Raw genomic sequence first — 17,727 nt, forward strand, 5'->3', positions numbered from 1 at the left:
GGGTCTCACCATTTCTAATAATGCTTTATTCATTATTGTACAGGAATTCATCAAACTACTGTGTTCTCATGTGACGCTCACAACTCCAAGGGGGTCTCTTCCTCCAGAGCCGCCATTGTTCATGTCAAAGGTGAGATTGCTTTTATTGTCATTTTGGTAAAAATACGTCATAGTGAATACAGTTATACATTGTAGAAGTACTTGTTATATGCAAATAATGTAATAAATTGTGACATACAGCACTAATAAAAAATTCATGGAAACCGTGAACCTGTCACATTGTACAAGCAGTCCTATCTGCAGACAGCAGGTTATAAACCTGATAGAGCTGAGCTCGTTGATCTATTGATTTGTAGGAAAAGCTTCTATATCATTTGTATTTTATTAATTGAAGTCAAAATCTTGTCAACTGATCAACAGTTTTCCCTCTTTTATAACTCCGCCCACTGGACTCCTAAGTTCTATGAATTTTTATTTTACAATGTGCCCTATAACCTGATGGCTGCAGATAGCTCGGCGTGTTTATTCGGACTGGTTCCCTCTTAGGCCATTGGTCATACCTGCTGCTTTCAAAATTGTTCAGCCTACATAAAGGTTCATTAAGATGAGAACATTTTTGCCCTTTTAATGATCACCATTCAACTAAATACAAACATTGATGAGTGAATGGCACGGGGTATGTACAGACGGAATAGGGGCTCCTAGACTGGCCCTCAGACCTGAGATCCTGTGCTGTCCCTTATATCGGAGGTAAGCTTGATGGTAGCCAGATGCGAGCCCCCAGCGTGACCCTGACTCCTGTCCGAGCCCTGATCTTACTCCCCCCCCCCTACCCTGGGAGCAGGCTGGAAATTCAGTAACAAAACCCCACAGAAAAGACATGGACAAGGGAGGACAACACCTTGTACACACTGCAGTCAAACACAAAGGGGAGACAATATGTGTACAAGGGAATAAAGAAATGGGTAGGGAATGAACTCACAACAGGGGAAACATTCCCACCACTGAGACCAGGATCGCTGAAGCTATCTTCGGCAATCTCCTACTACACTCCCCAGCTGAAGAAGAGACCAGCTGAGGATGGTAATCAGCAACCTGACTCTCAGAAGAGTTGCACACTGCTCCAAAGAGGATTAACTCTTGCACAGCTGGGAGCAGTGAAACAACTCAGCCGACGCCCAGCAGAGCTGAGCACTAAGGCCCAGTGCCCACGCTGCATATTTTGACGTGGATTTTGAGGCAGATTTTCAGAAATGTGCAGCAAAATCTGAATGTCCATTGTGAAGCCAGCAAAGTTTATGAGAATTCAGAAGTGCTTTGCTCACGTTGAGTATTTTTCCTTTGTGTATTTGGTAAAGATTTCTTTTTTTCTGCACCAAATCTGCACCAAATACGCAAGGGAAAAATGAGCAACTTTGGCACAGCACTTCTGAATTCTCATAGACTTAGCTGGCTTCACAATGGACATGCAGATTTTGCTGCAGATTTCTGAAAATATGCGTCAAAACTACACAGCATGGGCACTGGGCCTAAGAGACCATGTTGCCTGTTGGACTCTGCAATGTGAACAGGTTCCAGCACCGTAGTAGTAATCGACTTGTGTGTATCTGGAAAGCGCACGGCAGTGACGTGGGACATTGACCACCATCTGACCACTTATTGTTGCCATATATAGGAAAAGTAGCGTGATGTGCACGTTGCCCTGTCTACTTAAAGGGGTTGTTCCACAGAAAAAAAAATCAGTCTGATAGGTCCAGCCTACTAATGAAGACCACCAAGCACTTAGCTATGTTTATCAGTCCTTTAGACTTTGAACTATGAATTAATTTGAGCAGGTGACATTGAGCCCACGTTCTTATAATTGGGTGTCTCATTAATAGGCCCTCCAGTGATCAGACTATTATCACCTATACTGTAGAAAAGTGATATGTTTTTTGATTTTTGGACAACCCCTTTAAGTCTGTAGGATTTATTGAAGAAAGCCAAGTGAGAGGATCCCCTTAGACAATGGCCACCTTTTCACCTCCAATTACCTGGATATGGATAGAGTTATGGTGGACTCCTTAGGACACTTGCCCCTTGTGCCCTCCCGACCGTTTGACCAAGAAGAATTCCAAGTTTCAAACTTAATAAGGCACACGTATATCCATAAAATGTCTGCTAATCACATCTGCTTTGGACTTGGATGAAAACTTTTCTTCACACATTTCCTTTAGGAGCTACAGGCATCTCCCTTCCTCCACTATGAGCCTTTTTGTTTCCAAATTAAAGTCTTTCTTATCGCAGGAGTCCAAGGGGAAATATTTAGCGACTTTTCATGGATCAGTGATTGTACCTGTTCTGTTTATTTTTCCATGGTTTACCAATGATTTATTACTGAACATTTCCAAAAAAGAAACTCCATTTTCCACCCACATAGTCGACACACAGTGGAAGTCCTGGTAAAATTATTCCCGGCTCACACATTTGTGCTAATTGAAACTTTTGAGTCTGTTAAACTTAGGAGCTGAGATTACAAATCTATACTATGCCACCAAATGAATCTCTGCTTTACAGTGCCTACAAGTAGTATTCAACCCCCTGCAGATTTAGCAGGTTTACACATTCGGAATTAACTTGGCATTGGGACATTTGGACTGTAGATCAGCCTAGAAGTGTGAAATGCACGGCAGCAAAAAAGAATGTTTATTTCTTTTTTTTATTTTTTTTTTTTTTAAAAAATTGTGAAAAGTTTATTCAGAAGGTCATTTATTATTCAACCCCTCAATCCACAAGAATTCTGTTTGGTTCCCCTAAAGTATTAAGAAGTATTTCAGGCAAAAAGAACAATGAGCTTCACATGTTTGGATTAATTATCTCTTTTTCCAGCCTTTTCTGACTAATTAAGACCCTCCCCAAACTTGTGAACAGCACTCATACTTGGTCAACATGGGAAAGACAAAGGAGCATTCCAAGGCCATCAGAGACAAGATCGTGGAGGGTCACAAGGCTGGCAAGTGGTACAAAACCCTTTCCAAGGAGTTGGGCCTACCTGTCTCCACTGTTGGGAGCATCATCCGGAAGTGGAAGGCTTATGGAACTACTGTTAGCCTTCCACGGCCTGGACAGCCTTTGAAAGTTTCCAACCGTGCCGAGGCCAGGCTTGTCTGAAGAGTCAAGGCTAACCCAAGGACAACAAGGAAGGAGCTCCGGGAAGATCTCATGGCAGTGGGGACATTGGTTTCAGTCAATACCATAAGTAACGTACTCCACCGCAATGGTCTCCGTTCCAGACGAGCCCGTAAGTTACCTTTACTTTCAAAGCGTCATGTCAAGGCTCATCTACAGTTTGCTCATGATCACTTGGAGGACTCTGAGACAGACTGGTTCAAGGTTCTCTGGTCTGATGAGACCAAGATCGAGATCTTTGGTGCCAACCACACACGTGACGTTTGGAGACTGGATGGCACTGCATACGACCCCAAGAATACCATCCCTACAGTCAAGCATGGTGGTGGCAGCATCATGCTGTGGGGCTGTTTCTCAGCCAAGGGGCCTGGCCATCTGGTCCGCATCCATGGGAAGATGGATAGCACGGCCTACCTGGAGATTTTGGCCAAGAACCTCCGCTCCTCCATCAAGGATCTTAAGATGGGTCGTCATTTCATCTTCCAACAAGACAACGACCCAAAGCACACAGCCAAGAAAACCAAGGCCTGGTTCAAGAGGGAAAAAATCAAGGTGTTGCAGTGGCCTAGTCAGTCTCCTGACCTTAACCCAATTGAAAACTTGTGGAAGGAGCTAAAGATTAAAGTCCACATGAAACACCCAAAGAACCTAGATAACTTGGAGAAGATCTGCATGGAGGAGTGGGCCAAGATAACTCCAGAGACCTGTGCCAGCCTGATCAGGTCTTATAAAAGACGATTATTAGCTGTAATTGCAAACAAGGGTTATTCCACAAAATATTAAACCTAGGGGTTGAATAATAATTGACCCACACTTTTATGTTGAAAATTTATTAAAATTTAACTGAGCAACATAACTTGTTGGTTTGTAAGATTTATGCATCTGTTAATAAATCCTGCTCTTGTTTGAAGTTTGCAGGCTCTAACTTATTTGCATCTTATCAAACCTGCTAAATCTGCATGGGGTTGAATACTACTTGTAGGCACTGTACATGAGATCCCAAAAATGGTGCTTTGGCTAATGTAACATCTTCATATGTATATTATGTGTGGAAGTCTAATCCTATAAAAGGGGTGGTCAACTGGTCATAGGTGTGTGACTGCATGAAAAACAGCACAAAGCCAGCAAGAAGCTGACATGGCGTCATTTTTCACACACACACACACACACACACACACACACACACACACACACACACACACACACACCTATATATCTGCTGTTTCAGACAATGATGAACATTGTTCATGTATGTGACTGAGTGCATGTGTGGTGCCCCTGCGGCTCCAGTTGCCACAGGGTATTGCACCTCATTTAAGGTGCAGTATTCACCTCGGGTAAGGAGGGGGTTAATCACCGGTGTTCCACATTTACACTTTACATACAGCTTAGGAGCCTTTTCACTGTGGAGCTGGACTACGGTAGGCAGGGGGTTGGCCAACACAGAGCTTGGGACTGCCCCGGTCACTAGGACAGCCACTTGGGGGGTGAGTTCCACTTTAGTTATAGGTAGGAGCAACACACACAACCGGCAGTCAAGTCAAGACTTCAGTTCTGGCGACACAACACCACTTCTTCTCCTTTTTCTTCTCACGGGGCCTGAGGTTTTGAAGCGGAATGCTCATCCCTGGTTCCCCCTCTCCTGAAAGGACACCCCCTTGGATAGGACACTTTCCAAACACCGGTGGCTTCCTCCAACTTATCCGAGGTCATCGGGGCCCAGCACGGCAGTGACGTATTGTCCGGGAGGCACCAAAGGACAGTGAGTAAAGACACGTGGAACCACAGCAGCCGACTCAGACTTATTACCGACGCCATCACCCCGCGCTTCAGCACCAACGGCCACTGCCACTACTACTCCCCTCATCATCCTCCCTGATGCCCGCTTCACCTCTGGAGGGTGAAACCACTTTTGCTGCTACTACGCTGCTACTACCATCCACCCCGGAGGACAGCGACAGTAGCGGCGACTAATCCTTGGCCGCAGGTGGCGTCACGACAATCATCCCTATTTATCCACCCCCCCTTTTCCGTGGACACCTCGGGGTCACGAAATCGGGCAAACCACCTGTCGCATCCCCCCCCCCCGACCCTTTACCGGCCCTGCGATGAGTAACCCCCTCCCCAGGCCCCATGGGGTGCTCCACATGGGTGGATGTACGTGTGAGTGAGGGTGTCCATGAGTGGATGTACTGAGTATGTGAGTGAGCGCATGGGTGGATGTACGTGTATGTGAGCCATGTAAATGTGTCACCCCCGTGTCAGCAGCCGGGCTGCTCGGATCCGCGGTGGCTTGAGGGGTCTCTGGACCCGGGCTTCCTGCGGCCACTCAAATGAAGGGGGTATTTACATGGGATTGTGTTAGCGTTCGTGACACCACCCGTGGTATGTGTTAATTTGGAGTACCACCGGTGCAGTTGGGAGTACCCGGGAGTGATGGAATGGGGCAGCCAGGTGTTAGAACCCTCCACGGGTAGGGGGAATGCCCTGCGACTCGGTGATGGTGTTTGGGGGGTGCCGTACTCACTCAGTCCATTAGGCTGACACTGATAACTGGATAAACCAAAGTTCTGGATACCGCTGCCGCTGAGGGGAGCTAGTTCGGGTCCCGTCCCCAATGGTGCTGCCTGTTGATCCGTGACCGGCCTCCTGGCACTAAGTTTACTTCTCTGTTGGTCCCGGTAGTATGGAAATTGCCGGGTCCCGCTCCCCACTATGGCTAAATGTGGGAGCTTGCTCTCGGTTCACGCTTGGGATTTCCTGGACCGTTTTAGTGGAAAGTCCTATCCCTCTCGTTGCACTAGTACCCAGATTTGGAGCGGGTAGAGAGCGGATCTTGAAGGCTCCATTCTCGTCGGGTAAATTGTCAGGTTGCCTGAAGCTACTCCCTGACCTAGGGTCTATGTACCCCATGGTGCCCTGGTCCCAGCCCGGTGATGGTACAAGGCCGCCGGCTGTCCTCCTCGACAGTTCCGTGCCCCTTACCACAATCCCCTGCGACCGGGGATCCAGCTCCTCTAGGTCCAGACCACCGTCTGCTACCTAGATGGCTTCCTTGGAGCCCTGCTCCTGACCTCCTCTCTCCTTCACTTCCAACACATTCTCCACTACTCCTGACACTCCTGACCCCCCCCCCCTAACCAACCCCCCCAAGTGGGCGACCCTATTCCACTCAGGCCGTCCACTGGTGTGTCTGGTGGGTGTGGTGCAGAGTGTACCTAGGATTTAATTAGCTGATGTAGGCAACACCATGTAGTTGGGGACCCATAACCAAGAAGGAGGTAGATATTGCACGGGAGGGCAGATTGTGCAATACCCTGTGACGACCTATTAGTCCAGGGGCGTCACATAAGCAAAGAACAGTGTTTTGGGGTGAATGTGTGGCGCCCTGGACTAGCCAGGTAGCCACAGACAAAGCACACATACACACCCCCACCCCCGGACAGTTAAATTAGTCAGACACAAAACCCTTGTTGCCTCCCTCCCAGGGTCTGATGTCCACACCAGGTGGTTGGCCCCACCCACCGAGGAGTTCACACGCTTGGAGGCGGGAAAAGCAGTCAGAGTTAGAGTGTGGAGGAGATCAGTTCAGGAGGTAAAAGTGAGAGGTCACGTACTGCGAGTGTCTGTCTGGGTTGGAGCCCAGGCACTGAGAGCAAGGTTGGCAGACAGTGGTAGCCGTCTGCAGGAGTTAGTGGAACTCCACAGAGCCGTAAGGACCGGGGTCGGGCATCGGCCCGCCGGTACCGGACCGGGGAACGGAGTGAAGCTAAGCACACAGGCAGGGCCATCTGACCCCCGACCAGGCTTGGAGCCGCCGTCATTAGTCAAATCCGAATGTGACAGGAACCCCAGGGGTTTCCCAACTACCAAGTCCCGATTGAAGGCAACCATCCACCCAGAGAGGATATACAGCCACCGCCACCGGCTAAAGATCAAAGGGCCAGCGCCTGCGGGCAAAACGGGCTCCTACGGCACCTATACGCCGGGGTGCGGACTACCGGTGGGCAACCACAGGAGTCAAGAACATTTTCAAAGGTGCAGGGAAAGACATCCACCATCAGCCGTCCGGGGAGAGCACAACAACGCTGCAGCCGGCTGCGGGACCCGTCCATCCGGCTGTTTTGGTTTACCAGAGACTCTGTCAGTGTTTGTCTGAGTGAGTACACCAGTGCCATCCGGCACCGCGCCGCGCAGTCCCTGCACCCCAGTCATCCGGCCTCCCCGTCACCACCATCGGGCCCCGGGATCACCAACCCCTGCCCACGGAGGGGATAACATCTCGGCTGCACCCTACCATCTCTCCCGGGATCCCCGTTACCAGCAGCGGTGGTGCCATTATCACCACGACCCGTGGGTGGCGTCACGAACAATCTCCCTAACCAAACCACCCCCCTTTTCACTCACGGGTGAGGAGCGCTGCTCGAGTCCCCGGGTCCGGTCCACCGCTCGAGCCACCGAGCAGCAGCAGAAGCCCCGGACCAGAGCATGGTGAGCGCGTCCCCTCCGCCCGCGACAAATGAGTCTATAGGCTGATTTTTTTTTTAATCAAGCACATAAAAGTATATCTGTGTATTGCCATTACATACACCCTATTTGCATTTTATGATTTTGTTTTTTCATGCCATTGTTGTGCACTCAGTAGAGAATGACCCCGTGTCAAAAACCCCCTCATTATGATCGGTTTTGCACCCTGGACAGTAGACTCTGCCATTTTCTTTCCGTGTCTCTTTTCTACTCCTTTGGTGGAGACCGTGCAGTTCCTCTATAGAGGTTGGAGCATCCAGTACTGATCCCACCCTTGTAAAGGGCCACATGGTTTTCCTCAATACTTCATCATTGTAATGAGAGCAGACTTGATTCATTTTGGAACCGTTTCCACGCAGTGTTTTACTCGTTTCCAAACGGCTTTTGTCTTTATCTCATTCTGAAAGGACAATGCTAGATTAGGAGCGGCTAATACTGGTGCACTTGGGAGATTTATCAGACTCATCTGCTCTTGTATTGTGAAGGGCTAAACATCTAAAACCATTCCAGGGCCTACAGACATTTACCTCGGGTCTCATCTGTCCATACATCACGTGCTGAACAATTAGCAAAAATGCACAAAGTATCGGTCTTAACGGGATGTCAGAACATTGTGTGCTGGCAATAGCAAATGATGACGTCCGGGAATAGGAGATCTGCGCTGTAGAATAAAGCTTCTGTTTTCTGTCTCATTTATGGCGTGCCCTTGACTTGGATGCTGAATATAGACTGTCATGAGTTTTGATAAGATCATCAGTAAAGTGGGAGGGGTTCATTTTAGAAAACAAATTATTGATTTAAAGAAATTAACCATGCCCTTCATACACAGACCCGGCACGACCGCCCGACAGACATAAATCTATTATTCATGTAGGACTAATACTTTCATTTGACAGCCACTACATGATTTGGCAATAATTAATAATTGTAATAGTGACAGCCGAAAGGCAGACAGGAAGAATTTGTAGTATCTCAACCATATTGGTAGTAGGAAACTTTCTATAAATCTCCTTATCAATTAAAATTAGACTTTTATAGCTTCCTCTATGACCTGAGCAAAGATCTTTGTGCAGGAAGGGGAGAAGGAGAGCTGTGACCTATTGAGAAAGTGGTTCCTGTGGGATCTATATGTGTGACTGGTGACAGTCATGTGGTTCCTGGCAATAGAAAGTCAGAGTTTCACTGTGCAAAATGCTCTGACTTTTTATTGTTTCTGCTGTTACTATTCATTGTATTAGGTAGCTTTCCTGCTGGGTTTTGATATCTTCCCCTTTAGGACCTAACTGAGTTCTCCTTCTGTCCAGTTGATGATTATCAGTATTCCCCTTGTGCTTAAATAGTCTCATCTTCCCTGGACTGGTGCTGGTGATATTATTCAGTTAATTCAAGCTCTGGTTCCAAGCAGGTGGCTTGTACTCCTCTGTAGTATCATAGCTGAAATTTTGCTGAACTTCTACTGGTGTCATCTGTGGATAAGTACCGTAGTTCTTGCATTTTCCTCGTGTGTCCTCCTTGTGTCTTCTTTAGTGTTTAGTGGTGTTGACGAAGAGCTCATCCCATTTAGGGATGTAATATAGATTGTAGATTGTAATATAGCCCTCCCTGATGAGAAACTCGTCATTCAGGTGATCAAACAGGATAATAGTAGCCCTTATAATAGAGGAATGAGATACATCAATAGATATAAAAAAAAAAAATATACAGGGTGGTCCAAACATAGGTGGACAGTATGTGTAATAGGGTTATCAAACATGGTGTAAAGTGAAACTGACTCAGTTGCCCTTAGCAACCAATCAGCTTCCACCTTTCATTTTCCAAAGAGTCTGTGAGGAATGAAAAGTGGAATCTGATTGGTTGCTAAGGGCAACAGTCAGTTTCACTTTCTACCATGTTTGATAACCCTATTATACATACTGTCTACCTACTTTTGGACCACCCTGTATATATTATAGCTTATATTAATGGGGTACTTTACAGTTAGATGGTAGTTTTCCTGGTCTACAAGGAGAATCCATATATAAGAGATCATACGTTCCCAAATATAAAAGAATCCCAGTACTGTATTAGTTAGAAGACCTAATCCCTTTCCCTTTCCTTTTTGGTCACCTGAGTGACACGTTTTTCTCATCAGGGAGTGCTATATTACAATTCATGCCTTAACCCTGTCTGATGTGTTTGTATATGTGTGTAGAGTTTACTTGTACTTTGCACTTTATGGAGGTTGGTGGTTGTTATCATTAAGGTAGTTATGGAGTAAAAGGGATAGCCGTCGTGGAATGGGGGCACCACACATCTAGGGTGCTTGAAGATCCATTGTCAGGCAGAGTCGAGTGGAGGGGGAGTTACATCCCCCGGGGTCCCCTGCTTGCAAAAGCGTATACCAATATATTCCCCATTACACACTGATCCCTTATATTTGATCCCAAACACCTATCTACCGAGTGTGTATCAATCACACACAACACGCACACTGTGTGTTTTTTGTTTGTTGACTATGTTTTAACAATTCATAAATTAAAGTATTATTTTTTATGGGTGGACATACGAAATTTTGGTCTAATAACTAAAGGCATCCTGTTATACAATTTTGGTCTTCTAGTATTTCAGATCATGAGGAAGGTGAGAGATCAGCCTAAAACTACACGGTTTGAAGCGCACATGTGCTGTCAAATCGCTGCAGAATATTCGGCAGTTACGTGCGCATGAGCCCTTATAGATTAAAATTCTGCAGAGCCCGCAAGGTCTGACTACTCAAGAAGGCTCATGTGCAGCCGGCCCGTCCACTTTATGGAGTGGCCTAGCTGGTCTCCAGACCTTAATGCCATAGAAAACTTATGGAGAAGCTGAAGCTCTGAGTTGCAATCTTAATGATTTAGAGATGATCTGCACAGAGGAGTGGAGCAAAATTCCTCCTGACGTGTGCAAACCTCATCATCAACTACAAAAAAGTCTGACTGCTGTGCTTGCCAACAAAAGTTTTGCCACCAAGTATTAAGTCTTGTTTGCCAGTGGGATCAAATACTTGTTTCTCTCTGCAAAATGCAAATAAATTTTATATAATTTTATACAATGTGATTTTCTATATTCTATTTTGGATATTCTATCTCTCACTGTTAATTTTAACATACCCTTAAAATTATAGACTGTTCATGTCTTTGTCAGTGAGCAAACTTACAAAATCAGCAAGGGATCAAATAATTATTTCCTTTACTGTGTTTTTAACAGGGGCAAATACTCAGATTGAGAAGGGGTTGTCCTAGTAGTGGACAACCCCTTTAAGCACTTCATTCTAAAAGCCCCCATTTACATTAGATAAAACGTGACTAATGTATATTTGGGTTTTCCAACTGTCCCTCAATAGATTTATAGGGTAACCTAAGGAGTTAAATTTTCTTTGTAGGGGACATAATCCGCTGCTAGATGATCCTGATAGCTGCACTCCAATAGAACATACAAATACTCTCAAACTGTTTGTCTGACAGTTTTACAATGTGTATGGTTGGCTTAAAGGACATTTTAGAGTCTTTCTCGTTATGGGGGTCCCAGTGGATTGACCCCCATTATTCATCAGTTATCACCCATTCATTGGATTTGTGAAGCTAGCACAAACGGTAGAGTAGTCAGGAAAGCCAGGGTCTGGTAATGGGAAGACACGTGTGGACACAGGGAGTACACAGAGGCGTAGTCGGTTGACGATCCAAGGGTCAGAATTCTGGGAAGGCACATAGTGGATTCAGGGAGAAAACTGAGACGTGGTCAGGTAACGGTCTAAGGTCAAAAGCTGGGAGGTCACGACAGGAGTATGTAGCGAGCAGAGAGGAGTCAAGCAACAGTCCAGAGTCAGGAAACAAAGATCAGAGCATAGGCAGAAAATATGCTTGAGTACCCCATTGACTTCCATTATACTCGGTAAACGAGTACTGAGCACCTAAGCATCAAAATGCTTGTTCAGAGTACTGAACAGTTTCCTCATCACTAGGATTCTTCCAACGGCAGATTTCTGGAGGAGTCCCTATTTCCTTCTCCCCATTGCAAGAAACGTGCTGGAATAATAATGGCGCAGATAGGGTTTTATCTACTATACAGAAGTGGAGTTAATAGTGTGGAGCTGCTTACCTTCGGGGGTTGTGATGTGATTGTAGTGCCCAGAGAAGGGGGGGGGTATTCAGTCCCGGGCCGTAACAAATGGGAATGTCACTCTGGTGGCCGTTGCCTGGTCCCGTGCCCTGGGCCCCTTTTATAATGGGGGGTATTTACAGAGGAGTTAAGAGTTTGTCATGTGACGCCACCTGCGGGTTGCGGTTAAGGATGGAGAACCGCCGCTGCTGAATTTGGGTACTCCCAGGGCTGATGGTAGTGGCAGCTGTGATGGTAGGCCCTCCGCAGGTAGGGCTGTGCCTGAGAGATGTAACGAGGCAATAACTGAGACCACACCACGTTGTCTTTAACAGTCTCTACTTACTGTGGACCCAGGGGTTGCTGGCTCAGGTCCCTTGGAGGAGCAGTGCCAATGTGGTGACCCAGGTTGCTCTGTCCCCGGCACTCTGTTGATTGGGTCTCCGTAGCGTAGAGTGTTTGGGGGCCCGACTGTCACTTTTGGGGTACAGTCTCCTCCGTACGGCGGGCAGTGCAGACCCTGTGGGGAGGTAAGTGTCCGAACCTCGATCCTAGTTTACTGCTGATGCCCCCAGATTATTTGATCCGGTGAAGTTTGTGAAGGTGTCCTCACCGGGCGGGTATTTGCCAAATAGTCTAAAACTTGCGCTTGACCTAGGGCCCTGTGCCCCGTGCGTGCTCCGGTCCCAGCGGTATCTCCATTACCTGCCCTGGCGACCTCTCTCCTGTGCCCCGGGGGTCACCGTTACACGGACCCAGCTCAGGCATGTCCGCACACCTCTCCTGTGTGCTGCTCGACTCTCCTCACTACCGACTACTGATTGACCCCTTCCACCATGCTGGCTATACCCAGGGACTCGTTTCCCATGGTGACCATCCCCTTACATGGTTAACCCTCTATGCCCAGTGTGGAGTGGTGAACTAGGATTTTGGTCGTGTTTGGATGGAATCTGCACTGGTACTCCAGGTTCCAGGGGGTAGGTCCTGCATCCCCAAGTGGATGTAGTTCCCTGTAGTGCCCTGAGGGTCTCAGGGGCGCTACATGATCATTCACAACCGCTACGAGTGCACAGAAACACGTCTGAGGCGGCCCTCCTGGAGGATCAAAGGAGAAAATGGAGGAAAGGGTTAACAATCCGCGCTGCCGTGAAGAATCCAAATTACTTTGTAAAGTTGACCAGTGGTTTTATTCAATGGGTTTCGAAGATCAGTCTCCTTCATGAGGAAATCACAGATATACATTTATGATTTCCTGAAGACTGCGATCCCCGAAACGTGTTGAATAAAATTACTATTCAACTTTACAAAGTCCTTTGGATTCTTCACGGCAGCGCGGGTTGTTAACCCTTTTTCCATTTTCTCCTTTGTATGCTTATGCTTGTAATAGGGAACACAAGTTATATCCCCCATTTGGGTCTGATACAAGCTGTACTTTTCTGGATATGATCCAGTGGATACCTACTGGTCATGTCGCAACGGTTTAGAAAGGTTTATTGGGAAACGAATTATAGGGAAGAAGTAAGATGACATTTTATGATTTTATGGCAGCAGATATAAATTTAGATGGTTCCAGGGAGATGTTTAACTGCAGACATATATTACTGGTGAAGAAATGTGCACACCCAATTAGAGCTTTTCATTTTTCCTATGGAGTTATGACCCCAAGGATAGTGTGCTGTGTAATTAATGACTAGGAAAGAGTTTCCGAGATGGAATGTAAGTCTGAGAATAAAAAAAGAAAAAAACTTCAAGCATTGCCCAAGCTGCTGATTGTTATGCAAGCCCATGCTTCCCCTGTGTGGTTATGGATGAAGACAAAGAGAATCTAGGTCAGAGCTGAAGAAAGTGGGAGAGCCACTGATCTGAGTAACCAGGAGCACATGTAGACATCCATCCCCAAGGCATAAAGCTAACAATGCTGAAAGTTTATGATGTTCCTGACGTCTGGATACACACTGTGTGCTGCGGACACTTTCACTACTGCGCGATTTTGGGATATTCTCTACGCACGCCTCCATAATGGGAATTGCCGATTGATATCAATCTCATCTCTCTCATATGAAAGACTTGTAAATCTGTTCATCCTGATCTACCTGGTTACGGTAAATTGAACAGCAAAACTTGCCAGCTGTCAAAACTACTGTGACAGTGAACAATTAAAAATCAAAGCGCCAGGGGGTATGGAAGGTATACAAAACCATGCATATCTCCATTCAGGGCCTGTGGAATCTAAACTGTGATAACTGACTCTAGAGTTCAGAGGCATTAAAGGACTCTGCTTTAAGTCTGATGAAGGACCTTTAGGTACGTGTCAACACTAAAAGTCCTTAAAGAGTAACTAAACTTTTGCATGTATGTATATATGTATGTATGTTATGTATGTTTATTTTATATATTTATATATATATTTATATATATATATATATATATATATATACTGTATACAGTGTATATATACTGTATAGTGTATATATGTATATATAATGTGTGTGTGTGTGTATATGTATGTATATATATATATATATATATATATATATATATATATATATATATATATATATATATATATATATATATATATATATAATATATATGCAAAACAAAGGCTTACAGCACTGGCTGCAAGACTAGGGAGATACACTAGAGAAGCTGAGGCCAAGAGGATAAATGCCTTGTTCTCCAAAGAACCATCCAAGGTGTATTCCCAGCTGCAGAATAACAGCACAATAGCAGCAATTCCACCGATAGCAGAGACTGAACAATACTGGAGGGACATATGGGAGAAGGAAAAAACACACAACACCGCTGCAAAGTGGCTGCAAGATCTTAGAATGAAACTCAATAATCACCCAGAACAAGAACCAGTCACCATCACAGAAGCAGACATCCAAGAGCGCATCAAGAACATGAAGAGCTGGACAGCACCTGGCCCAGACATGATCCACACCTACTGGCTAAAGAAATTGACAGCAGTACATGAACGGCTGTCAAAACAGATGAACCAACTGCTAGAAGCCGGCCACCACCCAGCTTGGCTAACACAAGGAAGAACAGTGCTGATCATGAAGGACCCTTGTAAAGGAACAATTCCATCCAACTATCGTCCAATAACCTGCCTTACAACGACATGGAAACTCCTGTCAGGCATCATAGCCACCAAGCTACAGAACCATATGAATCGGTACATGAATTCAGCTCAGAAAGGCATTGGGAACAACACCAGAGGCTCTAAGCACCAGCTGCTAGTGGATAGAGCAGTCACTCAAGACTCAAGATCCAGACAGACCAATCTCAGCACAGCCTGGATTGACTATAGGAAAGCCTATGACTCAATGCCACACACATGGATCTGTGAATGCTTGGCTTTCTACAATGTCAATAGGAAATTAAGAACCTTCCTCAGCAACTCAATGGGGCTATGTAGGACAACACTGGAAGTCAACTCAAGGCAATTAGCACAAGTGTCCATCAAATGTGGCATATACCAAGGTGATGCACTATCCCCATTGCTGTTCTGCATAGGCTTAAATCCCCTCAGTCAGATAATAACAGAGTCTGGCTATGGATACAAGTTCAAGAGTGGAAGCATCATCAGCCACCTACTCTACATGGATGACATCAAGCTGTATGCGAAAAATGAACGAGACATCAGTTCACTGATCCACCTGACCAGGATATACAGCGAAGACATTGGGATGTCCTTCGGACTGGAGAAGTGTGGCCGGCTGGTCATAAAGAGAGGCAAGGTAGTAAAGACTGATGGAGTAGAACTACCGGCAGGGCACATAGCAGATGTACAAACCTGCTACAAGTACCTTGGCATCCCACAGGGATACGGTAACCATGATTAGGAGGCAAGGAAAGCAGCAACATCCAAATACCATCAAAGGGTAAGACAGGTCCTAAAGAGCCAGCTCAATGGGAAGAATAAGATCCGCGCCATCAATACATACGCTCTGCCAGTTATCAGATACCCTGCTGGCATAGTGTGCTGGCCAAAAGAAGAAATGGAAGCTGCAGATGTGAAGACCCGGAAGCTCCTCACAATGCATGGTGGTCTCCACCCCAAGTCAAACACCCAAAGATTGTATACCAACAGAAATGAGGGTGGTCGAGGCTTGATAGGTGTCCAAGCCACCATCATGGATGAAACAAGAAGTATCCAGGAATACATCAGAAAAATGGCACCAAAAGATGAAATGCTGAAGGAGAGCCTAAGACAGCAACAACAACAGTCCGAGAAGGAAGAACAAGAACATGAAGTGCCATGGCAAGACAAGCCGCTGCATGGGATGTACCATAGACAGATAATGGAGGTGGCTGACATGAAGAAATCCTACCAATGGCTGGAGAAAGCTGGACTCCAGGACAGCACAGAGGCACTAATCATTGCAGCACAGGAGCAGGCGCTAAGTACCAGATCCATAGAAGCAGGGATCTACCACACAAGACAAGACCCAAGGTGTAGACTATGTAAAGAAACCACGGAAACAATCCAACATATAGTGGCAGGATGCAAAATGCAAGCAGGAACAGCGTACACCGAACGCCACAACCAAGTAGCGGGAATTGTATACAGGAATATCTGTACAGTGTATGGGCTAAGTCCCCCTACATCCAGGTGGGAGACCCCAGAAAAAGTGGTGGAGAATGAAAGGGCTAAAATCCTGTGGGACTTCAAGATCCAGACGGATAAGCAAGTGGTAGCTAACCAACCAGATATCGTGATAGTAGACAAGGGTCAGAAGACAGCAATGATAATAGATGTGGCAGTGCCTAATGACAGTAACATCAGAAAGAAGGAATATGAGAAGCTGGAGAAATACCAGGGCCTTAAAGAACAACTGGAGAAGATGTGGAAGGTGAAGGTAACAGTGATTCCAGTGGTGATAGGAGCACTTGGAGCAGTGACCCCTAAGTTGGAAAAATGGCTGCAACAGATTCCAGGAGCAACATCTGAGCTCTCTGTCCAGAAAAGCGCAGTGCTGGGAACAACTAAGATCCTGCGCAGAACCATCAAACTCCCAGGCCTCTGGTAGAGGACCCGAGAATGAGGAAGGACAAATAACCACCAAATATATATATATTATATTATATTATATTATATATTATACTGTATATGTGGCACCCCTGAGGCTTCCGTCGCCACAGGAACATTGCACCCCAGCCAGAGGTGCAATGTCCCATCCTGGGTAAGGAAAGGAGTGAACGCCGGTCCACAGGCAAATCTGCACTACACCCATTGTTAGGTACACACAGGGACCAGGGACCGTGGCAGCTACCCTCCCAGGCTGCATGCTGGGAGGGGCCGTAAGACCCATCCCTGCTTCCATAGGGTATATGAGCAAGGATGGTTGACCTTAGGGAGATCAACATCCACCACTGCGGAGACACCATCACGTGTTTCTCAAAGCAGTGATTCTAGAGCAATGCCCCCTGGGAAATATTCAAAGCAAGAAGGCCTGCGGAGACACCATCACATGTTTCTCAACGCTGGCAGGAAACTAGCCAGGTCTTTCACCGGGAAGGAACAACCACAGGAAGGGCAGTCTCCAGTCAAGGAGACCACCTATGCCAAACATGGTATCCATCCACAGACAACCGTTTCGGGGTATTTGCCCCTCATCAGTGTGGAGTAGGAATCTGGCTAGTGGGACATTGCCTAGTAAAAGACCTGGCTAGTTTCCTGCCAGCGTTGAGAAACATGTGATGGGGTCTCCGCAGGCCTTCTTGCTTTGAATATTTCCCAGGGGGCATTGCTCTAGAATCACTGCATTGAGAAACACGTGATGGTGTCTCCGCAGTGGTGGATGTTGATCTCCCTAAGGTCAACCATCCTTGCTCATATAGTCTTTTACTAGGCAATGTCCCACTAGCCAGATTCCTACTCCACACTGATGAGGGGCAAATACCCCG

General features: G+C 46.3%; 1 protein-coding gene across 1 annotated transcript in view; it reads left to right on the forward strand.

Moving 5' to 3' along the window:
• Positions 1 to 17,727, forward strand: part of TYRO3 (TYRO3 protein tyrosine kinase) — a 277,637-nt gene that overhangs the window by 128,859 nt on the left and 131,051 nt on the right. Inside the window, exon 5 of the mRNA XM_075330191.1 lies at positions 44 to 130. Within this exon, the coding sequence (XP_075186306.1) occupies positions 44 to 130 (87 nt within the window). The remainder of the gene's footprint in view (positions 1 to 43; positions 131 to 17,727) is intronic.

Source organism: Anomaloglossus baeobatrachus, chromosome 12 (genome assembly GCF_048569485.1).
Source record: "Anomaloglossus baeobatrachus isolate aAnoBae1 chromosome 12, aAnoBae1.hap1, whole genome shotgun sequence".
NCBI classification, from domain to species: Eukaryota; Metazoa; Chordata; class Amphibia; order Anura; family Aromobatidae; genus Anomaloglossus; species Anomaloglossus baeobatrachus.